The sequence below is a fragment of the Sinohyriopsis cumingii genome, unplaced genomic scaffold (assembly GCF_028554795.1).
Source record: "Sinohyriopsis cumingii isolate HCF-2022 unplaced genomic scaffold, ASM2855479v2 utg001182l, whole genome shotgun sequence".
NCBI classification, from domain to species: Eukaryota; Metazoa; Mollusca; class Bivalvia; order Unionida; family Unionidae; genus Sinohyriopsis; species Sinohyriopsis cumingii.
The window spans coordinates 397,232-413,856 of record NW_028315970.1 but is presented as its reverse complement, the minus strand read 5'-3'; the positions used below and the strand labels follow the sequence as shown (position 1 = coordinate 413,856).

At 34.1% G+C, this 16,625-nt stretch overlaps 1 protein-coding gene across 17 annotated transcripts in view; it reads right to left on the bottom strand.

Moving 5' to 3' along the window:
- LOC149772736 (uncharacterized) overlaps positions 1-16,625 on the bottom strand; it is a 98,319-nt gene that overhangs the window by 69,872 nt on the left and 11,822 nt on the right. For all 17 annotated transcript variants that reach the window (XM_089947406.1, XM_089947417.1, XM_089947421.1 and 14 more), the window contains exon 2: positions 12,147-12,224. In XM_089947406.1, coding sequence (XP_089803532.1) covers positions 12,147-12,157 — 11 coding nt within the window. In that variant the 5' untranslated portion in view covers positions 12,158-12,224. The remainder of the gene's footprint in view (positions 1-12,146; positions 12,225-16,625) is intronic.

The window sequence follows — 16,625 nt, the reverse complement described above, 5'->3', positions numbered from 1 at the left end:
CATCTACTAATTAATGTTGCATTGGAATAAATTTCATAAATGATACAATCTATATACAAAAATTCAAATATTCTACTTCTAAACAAGGGAAAATTATATACAAATTCATTGTAGTCTCCGCTACATGGCGATAACATAGATTATGAATTATTTTTCTACTATTGTAAATGTAGCGTTTGAAAAAATATGTAATGGAATGCATTTGCTACACAAGCACATACTGGATTATCCCTCAAATGATTAGAATATTAATCACTACAATAATTTCTATTCCAGGTGGAAAGTAGATAATTTCATGTTTCCAACAAAACATGGGATGACATCTATTTTTTTTTTTTTTTGGGGGGGGGGTTATTTATTACGGTGATAGAATATATACTTTCAACTTTAACTGGATCTGGTGGTTCCAAACAGGGATAGAAGAGTGCAGGAATGTGTTTTGGCTTAGTTAGAATCTCGCCTTGATGCAGTTGAAAGTATTTATATTTCTCAGAATTATTCCTGTATGTCTCACCATACAGTGGTGATAGAAGGTCACCAAGATATGAGGGAGAGACTCGGTATACAATTGTATGAAAGTAAGATAGTTTATCAAATTTTCGTCTTTCGAAGATTAAGGTAGATCAATCAGTTTCTTCGTAAATCTTATAACACGAGACACTTCTCGAGTGCAATGTTACAATCCTGCTTCTTCTGATTGTAATGTGTATAATTTGATAGTTTGTGGCAACTAGCATATATAACATCAGCGTTTTCTAGAGAGGGGCTGATCTACGGTACACAAACACACGCACAGCACATACAATATATATATATATATATATATATATATATATATATATATATATATATATATATATATATATATATATATATATATATATATATATATATATACTTTCTAACGTATGTTGGTTAAATGTAAGTGTTTTCAGATATCAGTTTTGAGGTAGACATCAATAAGTTATCAATAGTTTTGGTCCAGTTTACTACGCTACTGAAAGTTACGCTAATATCTTTATGGACTCTAGAAAATAATTGATTTCGTTTAGTTCAGGGTGAACTGGTTGAAGATAACGTGAGATTAACATTGCCACATTTTTGGTTGGATTAATGTCAACTAATCACTGTATTTACCAATCGTCAACAATTTGTAAAACTGTTCAATACATATTCTAGTTCGTCAGTCCCATTAGATGAATGTGTCAGGTACCTATTATCAGTGAAGAAGCTCTTTGCACTCAAGAGGTCATTGCATACATCGTTAAGATACACAATAAGTAATTACTGTGGTACGCCAATCGCAACATATACACTCTTCGATCCGGCACTTTTTGCAAAAACTATTTGAAGTCAATTCGATAGGTAGTCCAAGAATCAATCGATGATGACACTGTCAGTGATATAGCACTGTAATTTATGTACTAAATATGTATGCCAAGATATTCAAAAGACCACACATACAGTATTGTTGTTTTCAGGCACAGCATTTATAGTATAGAATATATCTATATGTTGAAATACTGTATAATAAATGGGAAGAAAACTGGATTAATATTTAAATATAAGATCATTTGAGTGTAGGTGGCTATATATTTGCTTAACATAATTATTTCTATTACTTTTTCAACTTAACCTAAAGATGAAATATTACTAACTGGAACGATCACTACTTCATCCACTTTTAAACACAAGCATTATTAACTTTTGCGGTTTTCCATAAAGATGGGAACACCTTTTAGCAAAGGATATATTGAATATGTCGCAGAGTGGTCTTCCAATGGATGATATGGTTCCTTGGATCATATGATAACTTCATTATCCACGAAATATGTTAAGTGGGTAGGCAAAATGTTGATTTTTCAGGAGTATATCAAAAAGATTGACCGTGGTGTCATCAAATTGCGCTTTATCATAAATAATTAAAAACTTTGCTTTTACGACATCTGAAAACGCCACATGTAGCGATCCATTCGCATTAATGCTTCTTAACTGAGGTATTGATACTGACATCTTTGTCAAAATGACGCACAAGATTTCATTAATATTTAGAGTTTATATACGTATTGTCAATATTCTCCAAGAATGATTTATTTTGAGCTTATTTTAGATTATTGACTTTGTTATGTAATATTTAATATTCCCAACGGCTTGGATTATTACTATTAATAGCTATTTCTTCATGCAGTGGCACTTACAGATTTTTCTTCGCATGGTACTGTTCTGTCAATATTTGTCTTTCATCCGAAAGGTTACTGTGTGAAATTGCATATAATCCATAGCAAATTGAATATATTATGAAACACAGGTAGCATTATTTACAGCACCATAAACTCATAACTTGATTTTACAGTCTATACCTGATTTAAGGTAATAATATTTTTGGAAATCTGTTTTATTATAAAGACACACTTCCCTCTTATGGCTGGTGTTATATTTATATTGCAGTCGAGTAATTAACTAGGTGGCCTTGTGATCACTTGCATTTGCATCAACATAAAAAATTCAAAATGAAGAACATCTATGCCTGGAGTTATAATAATGGGATCTGCAGGTCTAGTCGCCTCAGTTATTATATTTTGCATGTCATTAACCAATGCAATCTCTCTGTGAGCCCTAAATTGAACACTCGTGGAAATCTCCCAGAAAATAGACGATGCATATTGGCTGAGACAGATTGCATGAGACAGTTCACACACTTTACACATATTGATATCCCTATCCATTTAAGGCAACACATCGATAGATCTATACATGGCATAAAAATCAACTTTTTGGAATATCGACCATTACCTATCCTCAACGATTTGTTCACACCAAATAGGTTTACGAAGAGTCTCCGTAATAATGTCAAAATCATCAGATTAGCTAAGAAACGTAATTTATGATGAACTGATCTTTTATATATATATATATATATATATATATATATATATATATATGCATCTACAAAATATAACGTGATATCCGTTGTTGATGTAACTCAAGTACTGTCGTTGCATGAATCGGATCAATCAGGTGTCTATCTTTCGTGTATAAATGTATAATTTTTATTTGCATACAGGGGATATCGATGTTAAATAACTCTTAAGATTATTTTATGGGTGTGTATGTGTATATATATATATATATATATATATATATATATATATATATATATATATATATATATATATATATATATATATATATATATATATATATATATATACCTATGTGTGTGAATAAATAGAGATAAACAATGTTATTAATATTTTATTATGTATCATACTCATTTTAAAAAATATAGAAACTTAAAAAAACTGAAAAAATACAAATAATATATGATATCTTGATATATTATTGACGAGTGTAATAAAAAATTATGGTGTGCATAATACTTATAATCAATTATTTTATAAATAATTAATCATAATATACTGAGAATTAATTTAAAATGCCTTTCATTTTTAAAGAATTAGTAAACTTATGATATTAGTTTATACTTTCACTAGTGACGTTATTCTGTAAATTAGAATAATATAAAAATAATCTTAACTAATTATAAGTATGGGACATAATTTTAATAAAATGATTAACGAATGTCGTATAGTGTTTTGGAATTTAGACCTTTTGTATATACCGTATTAAGACGGTGAATCCAATAGGTTTCCATTAGCAGACGTTCCATCTCAGAATCAGCTATAACAATAGGTTGAAAGGAGAAATCTTGCAAAGTATGGGAACTCTTGTAAAAATGTGCGGCAACATGACATGAAAATGATTGATCGATACAGTTATTTAAATCTGATATATTTTGGTTCATTCATTTAGATATGTATTGACTGGTATGTCCAATACATTGGGTGACACGTTTGTTTTGCATGTTATCAAATAAATAACATTTGATGTTGCACAATTAGTATCAAAACGCATATTAAAGTTTCTTTTGTATTATTACTATATAAAGAAGAATTTTCATTAATACAAGAACGATGCGAACATCTAGGTTTAGCTGATGATCCTTTATTATATGATGTTTTTCTGATTTAGAATTAATTAGGAAATGTTTAAGATTCTTAGTCCTTTAATAACCTTGTGTGGGTTTGCTATTAGTTTGCTATTAGTTAAAATTCGCTTAGAAAGTTTAACACAGTTTCTTTTCCTCTTTCGATTTCATGCTTTCTTTTCTTTTCTTTCATAGCATCTGTTCTTGTTTTGTAATCTAATACATCTCCTATTCTTTCTTCTGTTTGTATTGTGTGCAACAGATCATTTAGGCTTTCCATTAGTCTTTGTATTTTTCATATTACGGTTATGTTGGATTCCTGTGTCAATTTTCTTCGCCCCACTTGTTGTTGCATCGGCATAGGTTGCTTTTTGTGTGCCTGCAGCTCTTAAGATTTTCGCTTGATCATTCTTGGAATTGTTTTGAATGGGTCTATAAGTTTTATCTTCGCCCCACTTTCTTACTGCATCTGCATAGTTTGCCTTTTGTGTGTCTGGGACTATTAAGGTCTTTGCTGGGTCATTTTTGGAATTGTTTTGAATGGGTCTAATAAATTGTTCTGTGTGCTTTGGTTGATAGGTTATTGTTGATGTTGGCGATGCTTGTTCAATTTAATTTTCATTTATTGGTTGTTGTTTATTCCGAGTGTGATTCTTACTTAATGCACGTTTATTCTTGGCATTGATGAAGTTAATTTCGTCTGCTGATTCATTTGGTTGTTGATTATATATTTTTGATTTCTCTCGAGTAGTTTTCGATGATGATGTTTCTCGTTGTCCTAGAAAATTGTTTCTCTCTCTGTGTAAATTCTGTAACTTTTTAAGTTGACTTGACAATAGCTCGTCTTTGTTAGATTCCGTTTTTTTTAAAGAAAAGTTCTTCGTCCAAAATGGCAGTATTGCCTTTCATCAAAGTTTTTATTCCATATCTTTGTTTTTCCATCAATAAAGCAATAAAGCGAAACCGGTCACACATTATACGGGTTGGTGTTTTATATATATATATATATATATATATATATATATATATATATATATATATATATATATATATATATATATATATATATACACACATATATATATACATATATGTATATATGTATATATATATATATATATATATATATATATATATATATATATATATATATATATATATATATATATATATATATATATATATATATACGTATATATACACATATATATATATATATATATATATATATATATATATATATATATATATATATTCGTATAATCCGTTTATCGAAACATTAATCCCTGAGTGGTTCCTGGACCAATTGTCTGCTTTTGCACTTTCAGTAACTAAATCACACATAATATTTCCACAAGCATAAATGAACTAAAGAAGGCAAGGTTTGGTAATGTATTTTAAATGATGTTCCTGATAGATAAATGTATAACAAAGAAATCGAGAAAAAGTCCCATGTATAAATGTGGTTAATATATTATTAATAATGGGTAGGTAGCTACTTTAGTTGTCATGTAAAACTTTCAATAATTAACAAACATGACAAGCTGAGTATCGTGAATATATTGCATTTGGAACTGCCACGAATGTCATTATATTTATATAGCGTGTACTGCTTTATGCATTTATTGTGATCTATGCTCGGTTCGATCCCGCATGTTTCCCGTGTTTGTCTTACGTTTTGCAATTGATACCAATTTTGTCTTCATAGGATTTTAACTCATGATTATTTAAATAATCCCGATAATCAGATATGTAATAATAGGGGTTCCTCTACTTGCAAAGATGGATTTGCATAACTCGACTTACTCGATTTATATTGCAAACGGTACAGTGCATGTTCACTTCAATTCAATAATAATAAGAAATAGGAGGGAGGAGTAACGGGGGATGCCATTAACACAACATTTAGGTTCGAATTCCCGACACTGCCGTTATGCCTTTGAGAATTTGTGCATTTTTCAAGATCTCAGTTCCAACGAACATTGTACTGACCTATGAACTAAGGTGGGAGTGCTGGTAAAGTAGCCAATACATAGGCAAAATGTTCTGCCTCATGGTGAAAGGAATCGAACCACTTCTAAACTAAAATTAATCCCAAGTAAACCGTAGAAATTAGCCTAGTTGATGCTATTTATCCTAAAACGAACAACCGTCTGCTTAGCAGGTTCTGAACATCAGAGCTGGCACTCCATCATCATCTCGCAAATGTAATTAAACTGACGCTGAAAATGTTCATGCAAGAGATCAAGAATCTGCTTTAGTGCCGCTCTAGACGTAAGTCACACTGAATGCCATGTGCAGATTCTTTTGTCCTAAGTGGGTCTGCCTTTAGTTTCTGAACAGAATCTGGCGGACCATGTACACAATATTTTCCAGAAGTCTGAGAATAAAGCCAAATATTTAACTACTCCATGGAGATGTGCTTTAAAACTTAATCTTCGATATCGAAGAAGAACTAAAAGGCAATCCTTGATCAAAGCTATTCAAGCTGAAATTAAGTGCGTCAAGAAAACAAATACAGAGTATTGGGCGCTAGTAGTGAAAGAAAAGTGTTATAACCAAGCGACGATAGAAAGAGACGGCTACGTTGATATATGTACATTATCAAGAAATATGCAAAATATAGAAACAACTCGCATTGATAATGATTGAATAATCACTGCAATAGCATCAAATTAAAATATAGTGGTATGCAATGGTTAGTCTGCGAAGACGTTGGATTACTGGAGCCGTTAGTGATGAAGGATTAACTTTTGATGCTTTTCTATTTTTGGCACAATATCCAATCCATAAAAGACAGGATTTGTCGCCAGTGACACAACTGTGCTCTTTGATAGCGAGAGTCTGGTTATTGCACTGCTTCTGGCACTGGAGGTTCCTGCATACTTGGTCTAGCTCCTGATTTGTCGTCCGATTCCATTCAAACCTGAAGCTACATACACTAGTGAATCCCATTCCATAAGATTCGTCAACTCACGATTACAAACATTTATAAAGTGGCGGTATGGGCTTACTACTGATACGTTGGCATTGATGCCTGTACTGTATATGTAACCTCTCTGTCTTGCGCTGATCTTGATTCCTGTCCTCGTGTCTCTGTTTATGGATATCAAGGATACCACTAGTCTACACTTTTATTGGAGTCATCTGCTTCAGAGATAAAGTGTACTACTTATAATTGAATTTGATGTGCTGAATTATAATATGACAATTATAACAACTGATTGGCTACTGATTGCAAGATATTTAAGTTTTTAGATTTTACGTCTATATATTTTGTGTAGATAGTAGAGTTTTAATAACAAATTGTAAACCTAGGTCTTTGCATATGTGTATAGTTGCATTACTTGATAAGATTTCACCTGTTATGTTTATGAAACACATTAAAACAGCAAAACGGTAAAATAAATCAGCTAAAGGTATCTTTATTGACATGTTACAACCAAGGTTTTGTGTGCCTTGAGAGGGTTTCCCACTAACTCCGTTTTCGGTGTCTGCCTTGTTGTTTTCAAGAAAATCTGTTGCCACTAACTGGATGACTTCCCATCCCGTCATTTCCTTGCCACGCAGTATATGGTGATCATCTCGACGACGTTTACGAATCTGAGGACCCACAAAGACATCTTGCATTATCTTAGCTTCACTTAAGCATGGACATTTTCAACTTCGATACTTGAATGCTGCTTGTGGTTTGTCCATGACCTTGACAAAGTTCTTCATCATGCCCAGTTTGATGTGCAAGGGTGTTAACAAATATTCCGTGATTCAAACAGTGGTGGAAGCTGAACACGCTTTCCTCGCAGGATCCAATGACTGTCGGAGTGGCCAGTCCTTCTTGATGTAATGGGAATCTCTAGCACGACTCTCCCTTTCGCACTGAAAACAGCAGTATTTTGTGTATCCAGCCTGCCGTCCAAACAAGAGAGGAATAACCTTCAAATCGCCGCACAGCTGCTACTGATGTTATCCATAGTTTATGCACCTCAAAAGTTATTACATGTTTTCATAGGTTTCCTTCATCTGGAGTGCATGACCAACTGGAATGGATGACAAAACATTGCTATTATTCAGCACAACAGATTGAGGACTCTTCTTTGAAATCAAATGAACAGTCTCCACTCATCTAGAAAATGAACAAGGTTGAGGGCTGCCATCACACTATCGATGTTGTTGTATTCTACGATATCACCTTCCATGAAGAAGAATGGGACAAGATCCTTTTGACGGACACATAACCTTGAAACCTAACACCAACTACCAGGAGACTTCACTGCTGTAGTCAAAACCCAGCAGCTCTGCCCTACTCTTGGATAGTTCCAAATCCCTGACAATGTCACTGAGTTCACCTTGTGTTATGAGGTATGGTTCAGATGAGGATAGCACAAAATATGTGTCATGTGACATTGATGTTTCAGGAATAGAAGTGTCATCCTCTTCCTCTTTCTCGTCTGCCTCAAGTGAGAATGAATCTGGTGCATCAGACCGGCAGTCCTTCTTCGTGGGGTACTAGACGTATTGTTGATGGAATGTTTGGATAATGCACAGCCTACTTTTTCTACTTTGTCACACCTTTCCCAGCTGGAGGCACCATGCAGAAATAACAAGTCCTGATATGATCCGTTTGCTCTCTCCAAATCATTGGCCATGCAAAAGGCATAAATTTCCTTTTCCTGTTCAACCACTGGCAAAGATGTGGTGCACAAGTGTTTCAGCAGATGTATGAGGGCCACCGCTTGTCCTGATCTCCAATTTTGCAGCCACAATAAAGGTGATAGGCTTTCTTAACCATAGTGCTTATACTGCAAAAGTCACTTCACCACAAACATAGCTGAAGTTATATAAATTGTTTACACATGTACGAGGCATCACTGTCCAATTCGGCTAAACAGAAATGTGTCCCTTTGCAAAATCAAACACTGACAAATAAGACAGCATGACACCCTATGATTTCTACAGCTGATATAGGACAATTTGTTCAGAAGAGTAATATAAACTTAGTTATGAGTGCATCATCCAGGAATTATGGGGATAACATGATGCAATTCATAACATGAATGACGCAATATCAGCTTGAGATTGCATCATTCCTTGTTTTGCCTAAAAAAACAAGTACTGTCCAAACCACTCCAACCAAGGGTGTATATTAGTCATTTCTTGTTTAAATTGAGATCCCTTCCATTTATAACTCACTTATCTTCCGAAATTCACAAGTTAAGGGTCGCATATACTGACCCAGTATCATGTCTTTAAAACAAGACCTAATCAACAATTATTAGAATAATTTTCGTTCTCAGTGACCCAAAACTGGTAAAGTTTGACTACATTTATTTCGGAAGCATTTTGGTCTGGAAATGGAGGTCAGCTTTGGTGACGATTTCCTTCCATGTGCAACGAAAATATGACGCACGCAAAGGAAGTGTAAACTGCTTCGTTTCCTCAGTTGGCGAATACATGTAGTACAATGTAAGTCAGTTGAACAAGACAAACAGTTCAAGACCAATCAACGTAAATATACCGAAAGCACGGATCAAAAGGAGAGACAATTTGCAATGTTATGTGAGAGAAACAGAAGCTAACATATATTGGACCATTGTTGTAGGTAAACCAATGAAACGACAGCGTAGATTGGAGATCAGACATGTTGATTAGCAAAAAAGAACTTAAAATAACAGCATAATCCAAAATGATGCAACTATGATAAACGTTCATTTAGAATGCCCCAGGACTGACGTAATTAGTCAATACTAATTGACAAAAGTCAGCTTAACATATCTGCAATAGTGCATGGTTACATATAGTAAGAATATTTGAATGAATAGAAATTTAAGGCAGCGAGAAATCAGAACCAACGAGGTAAAATTTAGCTTAGTATCATAGGATTTTCTAACTTTAATTAATGCCTACCGTTTTGATCACAAAGGCAATGCTTATATACAGAGGTACAGATAAACTACCTGTGATTGCCAAACACATTAAGCACTGCTGATAAAGAAGATGGTGCTACCACATTGCAGAAGAGGCAACAATGCCTTATTTGTAGTGTGAATGGCCAATAATGACAACGTCACAAAAGTCACACTTATTGATCATCGAGTGTCATGGCTACTGAGAACAAAAAGAAACTTGTGAAAAGTCTTCAGAAAAGCACTGTATCGTGGATAGTACATCTCGTTAATTGATGCCATATAATGGGGCGTATTAAATTTAAAATTTGCATATCTAAGTATATTAAATATCACCACCGCCAGTCACAGTTGCACCTAGTCACCTAAAATGAGTGTTGGGACAGCCTAAGGCAGGACACAAATCAACGATGAACTCCAGAATGCAGGTAGCAATAGGTTTAAACGACTGGAATCTCTTTGTGCAAAATGGCCCAAACAGTGATGTCATCCTCTACAACAACCAAATGGTACTTGGACGTGATCAGTACGTTTCAATAATTACCAAGCGCGACAAACTGTACATACAACTGTACTGATACTCCCGAATGACCAGGAAGAGACACAAGTGGCGGAAAATGAAATATATCAATAAAATCAAAACGCACCCGTATTAGAAGCACTATAGGACTTTAATAAACGTGACCAAAACTTTCATAAAAACGTAATTAATAAGTGTCTCGTGTAAACTTTCATTCGAGTTTGCTCTTGTCGTCTCTACTATCTTTTGGATGATTTGTATATCCTCTAAAACGTATAAAATATAGGATCTTTAGATACTTTATGGAACACTGCCGTGTTGTAATTTTACGTTGTGAACATAACAACCATGTATCTATACTGATTAATTGACGTAATTGTGATTAGAATAATCTTAATCTTTTTCTGTTTCAATGTCAATGTTTTCAAATTTTAAATTGCATTTCCGCGCTTTAAATACAGAAGACTCTAGGTTCTGAATAATATATTTTCAACTTGACCTCTTTTTAATGAATTATACAATCAGTCTGAAATTATTTCTCAGTGGATAGAGAAACGCAGTGTTAATGTATTTTCCTTTCTTCTAGGTCATTTTGTCTACACTAAAAGAAGCTATAAACGTTTCCAAAAGAAATGAACACTCGGCAAGTCTAAACCATGTTGATTTTATTTCTTTGACCATTTGCAAAGACACATTTTAGTTAGATGCGTAGAAAATGACTGCATCTTTTTGATCAACGAATAGATGGTTTGAACCAAAACTATCTATTCACTTTATGCTGCTCTAACGCGTCCTTCATGGTTTGGAATTCTACGGTTTCAATCATTTCTGTATTAGGTAGATGTATCTCATTTTGTCCTTCCTCACTGCAATACATACCAATGACATAATGGCAGTTACTAATCCAATCTGACTTTCGATGGTTCAAACAGTATATTTACACGCAAGTTGCACTGTGTTGCAATAACTAATCAATATATTGAAGGCATGCAATATTAAACAATGCCAGAAACTTTGACCACATCGTCACGAGGCGTGCTTGTTTAAACGAGTACGCAGTTGGTTTGTAATTGGCAATTTTGAAAATTGTATTGGTATTGTTTGGTCCTACTTAATATTTACAACGAGTTCTCACACATTGCAATGTTGAAATCATTACTGCAAATGGAAGTTTATACACGGAGTATTAGGTCGACTAATATATACTGAATAGTAATATTGATGTATCATTGTTAATGATATCAATAATATTGGATAACTTGCATTAATATACATAGACATCGATATCTTTCAAACGATTAGGAAATAACTATAAAATGTCAACTGCGCTTGTCGTGAAACATTAGCATGACTTTGTACAGTCAAGGTTTATTGTAATGATACAGGTCTCGTAATTTAAATAAATAATTTTAGAAGGATGACTTTGATCTAGTATCAGCTTGCCTCTCTTAAATAAATTATATATTTAGTCGGAAATTCTTACACTTTGGAAAAATTATAGTGGTGTTCCATATCACAGTCGTTTTGTTCTAGATTATGTTTACTACACCAAGAGAATCATTACAAGTTTTTAAAAGAAAATAGATCCATGCACACCCAATATGTGCTTAGCTTATATATCCGACGCAGTGCAAAGACATATTTCGGTTAGATGCCGAGAGAATGACAACATCATTAGAGTGCAATTAGCTATCCTTTGAACAAATACTATGTAAGCAATATATATTGAACATACCCGTCGTCCATGGTTTCGAATCATATTGTTTCAGTCATATCTATATTAGGAGGCTGGATCTCAGTTTGTTTATCCTTTCTGTAATATAAAATGTATGTATAAATAATCTAAGTTATTGATCTAACCTGATAATCGATGGCTCAAATTGTACCTTTAAACGAATGTTTCACTACGTTTGATGACTGACCTAGTTATGTACGAAATTTTAAAAAATACTAGGACTGAATGGTATGCAGTGACGCAAAGGTTATCATGTCGTGTCTTAATATATAACTCATCTGGTGTTTTGCAGGATGTTGCACAGGTAACCTGACGTTAATACCGTATACATGATTAGGTTATGCGCCGTTACTCATTTCCTCAGAAGAGTGAAGTCACAGTGGCTGATATTGTGTCCCAATGTGAGTACGTTGAATTTGAATACGATGTTGGCGAATAGCAGACATTTCCTGGCTGGAAACCTTGTGTTTAGGGAAAGACGAGATTTCATCTTTTAATTCCGTACTGATGGCGAGGTCTCCCTTTTGGACGGCATTCAAAGTGAGCCATGGTGTTTCCATTGAGAATTAAAGGGCGTGAATGAATTGATTGATGGCGCTTATGTAAATTACCGGACGCAAAGTGCCGTTTTATCGTTGCGATCATGAAACGTCCGGAATTAAACCCAGAGAATTTATGTTTAGACCGTGCTCTACTGCCCTTTTCTAGAGCGGCTTTTTATTTCTTAGCGAAAGGTGGTTCGAATGGGTTCGTTGGAACATTTATAACTGTTGAGACTCTAGGCAGAAGAAGATCAGTGAGGCAAATGATGCAGAGTCCCTCGAGAACCACTTGTCTAATTATTGGGTCACCGTGGAAAGTCCTGTCCCATTCTTCAGCGAAGAATTGGATCTTTTCTCCGACCGGGATGTGTGGAAAGGTAGGAGTGGAGATGACGTCATTTTTGAGGTGAGGATGCTGTCGGTAAAAGAAACGTTTATACGAACGACAAGACGATAGGAGCCTCACGGTGAGAACAAAACAGCCAATTATCTTGAATAATTATTGGATATAATTATTCGTACACATTGTTTTTAAAATGATTTTAAACTTGTAATTGGAATTTATCAATATCTAGAACATCTAACTCGTATTCGCACGCTTCTTATAATGTAGAGGGGTCAAGTCCCACCTTGCATTTTTCTGAAGGAATTATACGTTAATATGAAATTTTACCCTTTGGAAAACTTGCACGTAGTTTTCAGTGTCACATTTATTCGATAAGATTAGTATTACTACATATTACTTCCTTTTCTAAGATTAAGGAAAATAAAACAGAAACAAAGTCAAACACGTTATTACAAATTCGTCGCACCATCATTTTATACATTAACATCATTTTGTAGCATTAAACTTCTCAATATAAACAAAACAAATGCATTGCTAACGTGTACAGGACTGCATATCGGGTATCACATACCTAATACAATCTATCTTCAATTTATACAATATGGTTTGCGTCAAGAGGTAACTTATATACAATCATAGTATTGATACAAAATGTTTGATTTATGATGAGGATTCTGGATGCATTTAAAAGAATTTAATAAACTGAAAACTTGTGAACCAGATTTAATTCTTATGGTTATTTACGTGTATTTCACTGACCAGTATGATATTAATTTCATAAGGTGGGTATTAAACACATAATGTTTAATTATTTCAAAGCTGAAATTTACGTTGTAAACTATCAAGTGTAATGAAGATATTTTAGCAAAATAATAAATTAAATGCAAAATAGTTTTCAGTTATCAGACATCTAAATAACGATGATGGAAACCTTTTCTCTAAAATATTGTGTGTGCTCATTTCCATCTCTCCCTACCTCCATTAGCCCGATTGTGTGTACGACCGTCAGTTAGTCTGTCCCTCACTCAGTTCACCAAATTTCATGAATTTCCTTTACGCCAAAGTTTGGAGGGTTATTACATTCATTCGGTTATATGAACTCTACATTTTAACCTGATAGTTATCATAGTGGGCATGAATGTAATAAAAATGGGTTGAGTACAACTAATTTTGAACTAAGTTTCAGAAGTAAAAGAAGATAGGGAAGGGAAAGTAAATATCTTTCATTTATGATTTTGTTAATCATGTAACATCATTAATCTAATTTCGCTATGTGAATGTAGTGAATAATAATGCTAAAAATAATCACTGAATTTAGACACCGGATTAAGCTTGACAATTTAAACAGTCCATACAATTCATCAATCCTAACCTTTGTAATTGAAACCATTTATACCCTTAAGCTACCAATTTTCCACCACCTCTCTCTCTCTCTCTCTCTCTCTCTCTCTCTCTCTCTCTCTCAAACACACACATACACATTCACAAACTCTTTTTATCACCTACGTTTGGAACCTCACTTTGTATAGTGTAAATATTAACTCATGGAGTATAGTTTACAACACAGCAGACGGCAAAATTACAGACTAATGAATTGAAGTGTTTCCATTGTTGAATAATTGTCGTCTTAAAACGGTACGAACAGGGTATATAATATTTTGTCATTCACATGCTGACACCTATATCTATGAGATATATAATAATCGGTATTTTCATATTTCCGTCTGTGGGATATATAATAATTATCATTCACGTGTTAACCTATATCCGACATACAAAAATTGTCATTCACATATTGACATCTATGGGATATATAATTGGTGTCATTATCATGTTGACATCAGCAACAGTGAGGGTGAATATACCATTAGCTGGAGAGTCCATTTACGAAAAATAAAGCTTCATACGAAAAATGAAAAATATAAGGTCAATAACATCAAACCGAAGCCTCTTACGAAAACAGAAAGTTTCTTTAATTGGGTTAATTCATTTTATTACTCTATCTTTGTCGTTCATGTCTTTTCAAAAGTTGTCTGTGTTTTGTTTACCTTTCGCAAACTCATTTGTGGTTTCACCCTTCCTGCTGCTGTGTGGGTGTGGAATAATTAAATCATTATTATATCAATAATGGAATCTCACACAGATAGATTAGCTCGAGTCCGACTGGAAGCAATCAAGAAATAGCTTCCAGTCCGTGATTCTGTCAAGCAACAACTACTAGCTCGTCAGAAGTCTTTGGTGGAATTTACCGAAGGAGCAGAATAATTATTTAACTTGTTAGAAAGGCTACCAAAAATCTTCTTCCCTTGTTGATGCAAACACTGCTAAATCAACTGGAAACATAGCAGAAAGAACTAAGAAAACAAAGCTGACATATCTGCAGTTCAACCACAATTACCATAGGATATACAACCATTAATTAAGGTTATTAGCAAAATTCATTAGGAGATCGGCGATGCGAAGGATGTTGTTGCATCAAACCAAAACCAAAACCACCAGCCCGATTTACCGAAGAAGGTCGTAGACTACTTCGAGATATAACTATAGCGGTTTCCGCAACTTGATATCCAGATCGCGACAAATTATTAGATCCAAACATCGCCAGTGGTCTGAAAGAAATTGGGTTCCACTTGCATTTGAAAGTCCCGTGATATATCTAAAATCACTGATAACTATAAAGCTGAACATGCAAATTTTGAGAAACAAATCGGAGAGGTTGAATGAGCGATATTACCTGAGGATACATTATCACAAAGGAATTCGCCATTCAGATCACCTCGTATTGAGGGAGAAGAAACAACCTGAAGTGGTCTTGGTACAGGTACCAGAGATAGCGGTCTTATTACTCCATGTTCTAGCAACGTTGTTGTCGATGTTGAACGATTATAAATTCTGACTGGAGGAAAACGTGTTGGCAATGATTCTCCACACATTATTATTGAAGCAGTTGATATTTGTCAAACATTATTTACAGGCAGTATCATGGACATTAATGATTATCGGTCTCTCATTGATAAAATCATGATGATTGCCACAGTGATTGACGGTATGTAATTAGTTTAGTGACAATAAAATAAGGTGATCGTACATACTGCTCAGCGTGGACCTGTAATGGTCAGGGTGATACATTCACGATTACCAAAGTACATAGCGATATACGGAGATGGACTCGGTGATGTTGTTCAGGGTCTGTTTAGAATGATAGCCCCAAAAGCATTACCGGTTGCAAAGCAATTACCAATAAATGCGATTGACGTTGTTTATGATAAAGTTATTTGCGCATTCTCGACAATCAAGGAAAGACTAGCACAATTAATACAACGAAAACGGCAATCAGTAAAATTACTCAGTGCCGAAGTTATGCCTGCAAACGTCAGTAAAATAATAAATCAAGTTGCAATCAAAATCTAGCAGAGTTGGCTAGTGAAGCAGAACAAAAATATAAATACAAGTTTGATAGCAGGAAGTGGTCTTCGTTTTAGACGATAATAACTATAATAAAATTTTCAAGCGTATATCCGATCAGCGTTTTACATGGACGCACCAGTTCTCAAAGATGGATCTGTGCGTGATTATCAGTATTATTCTTAT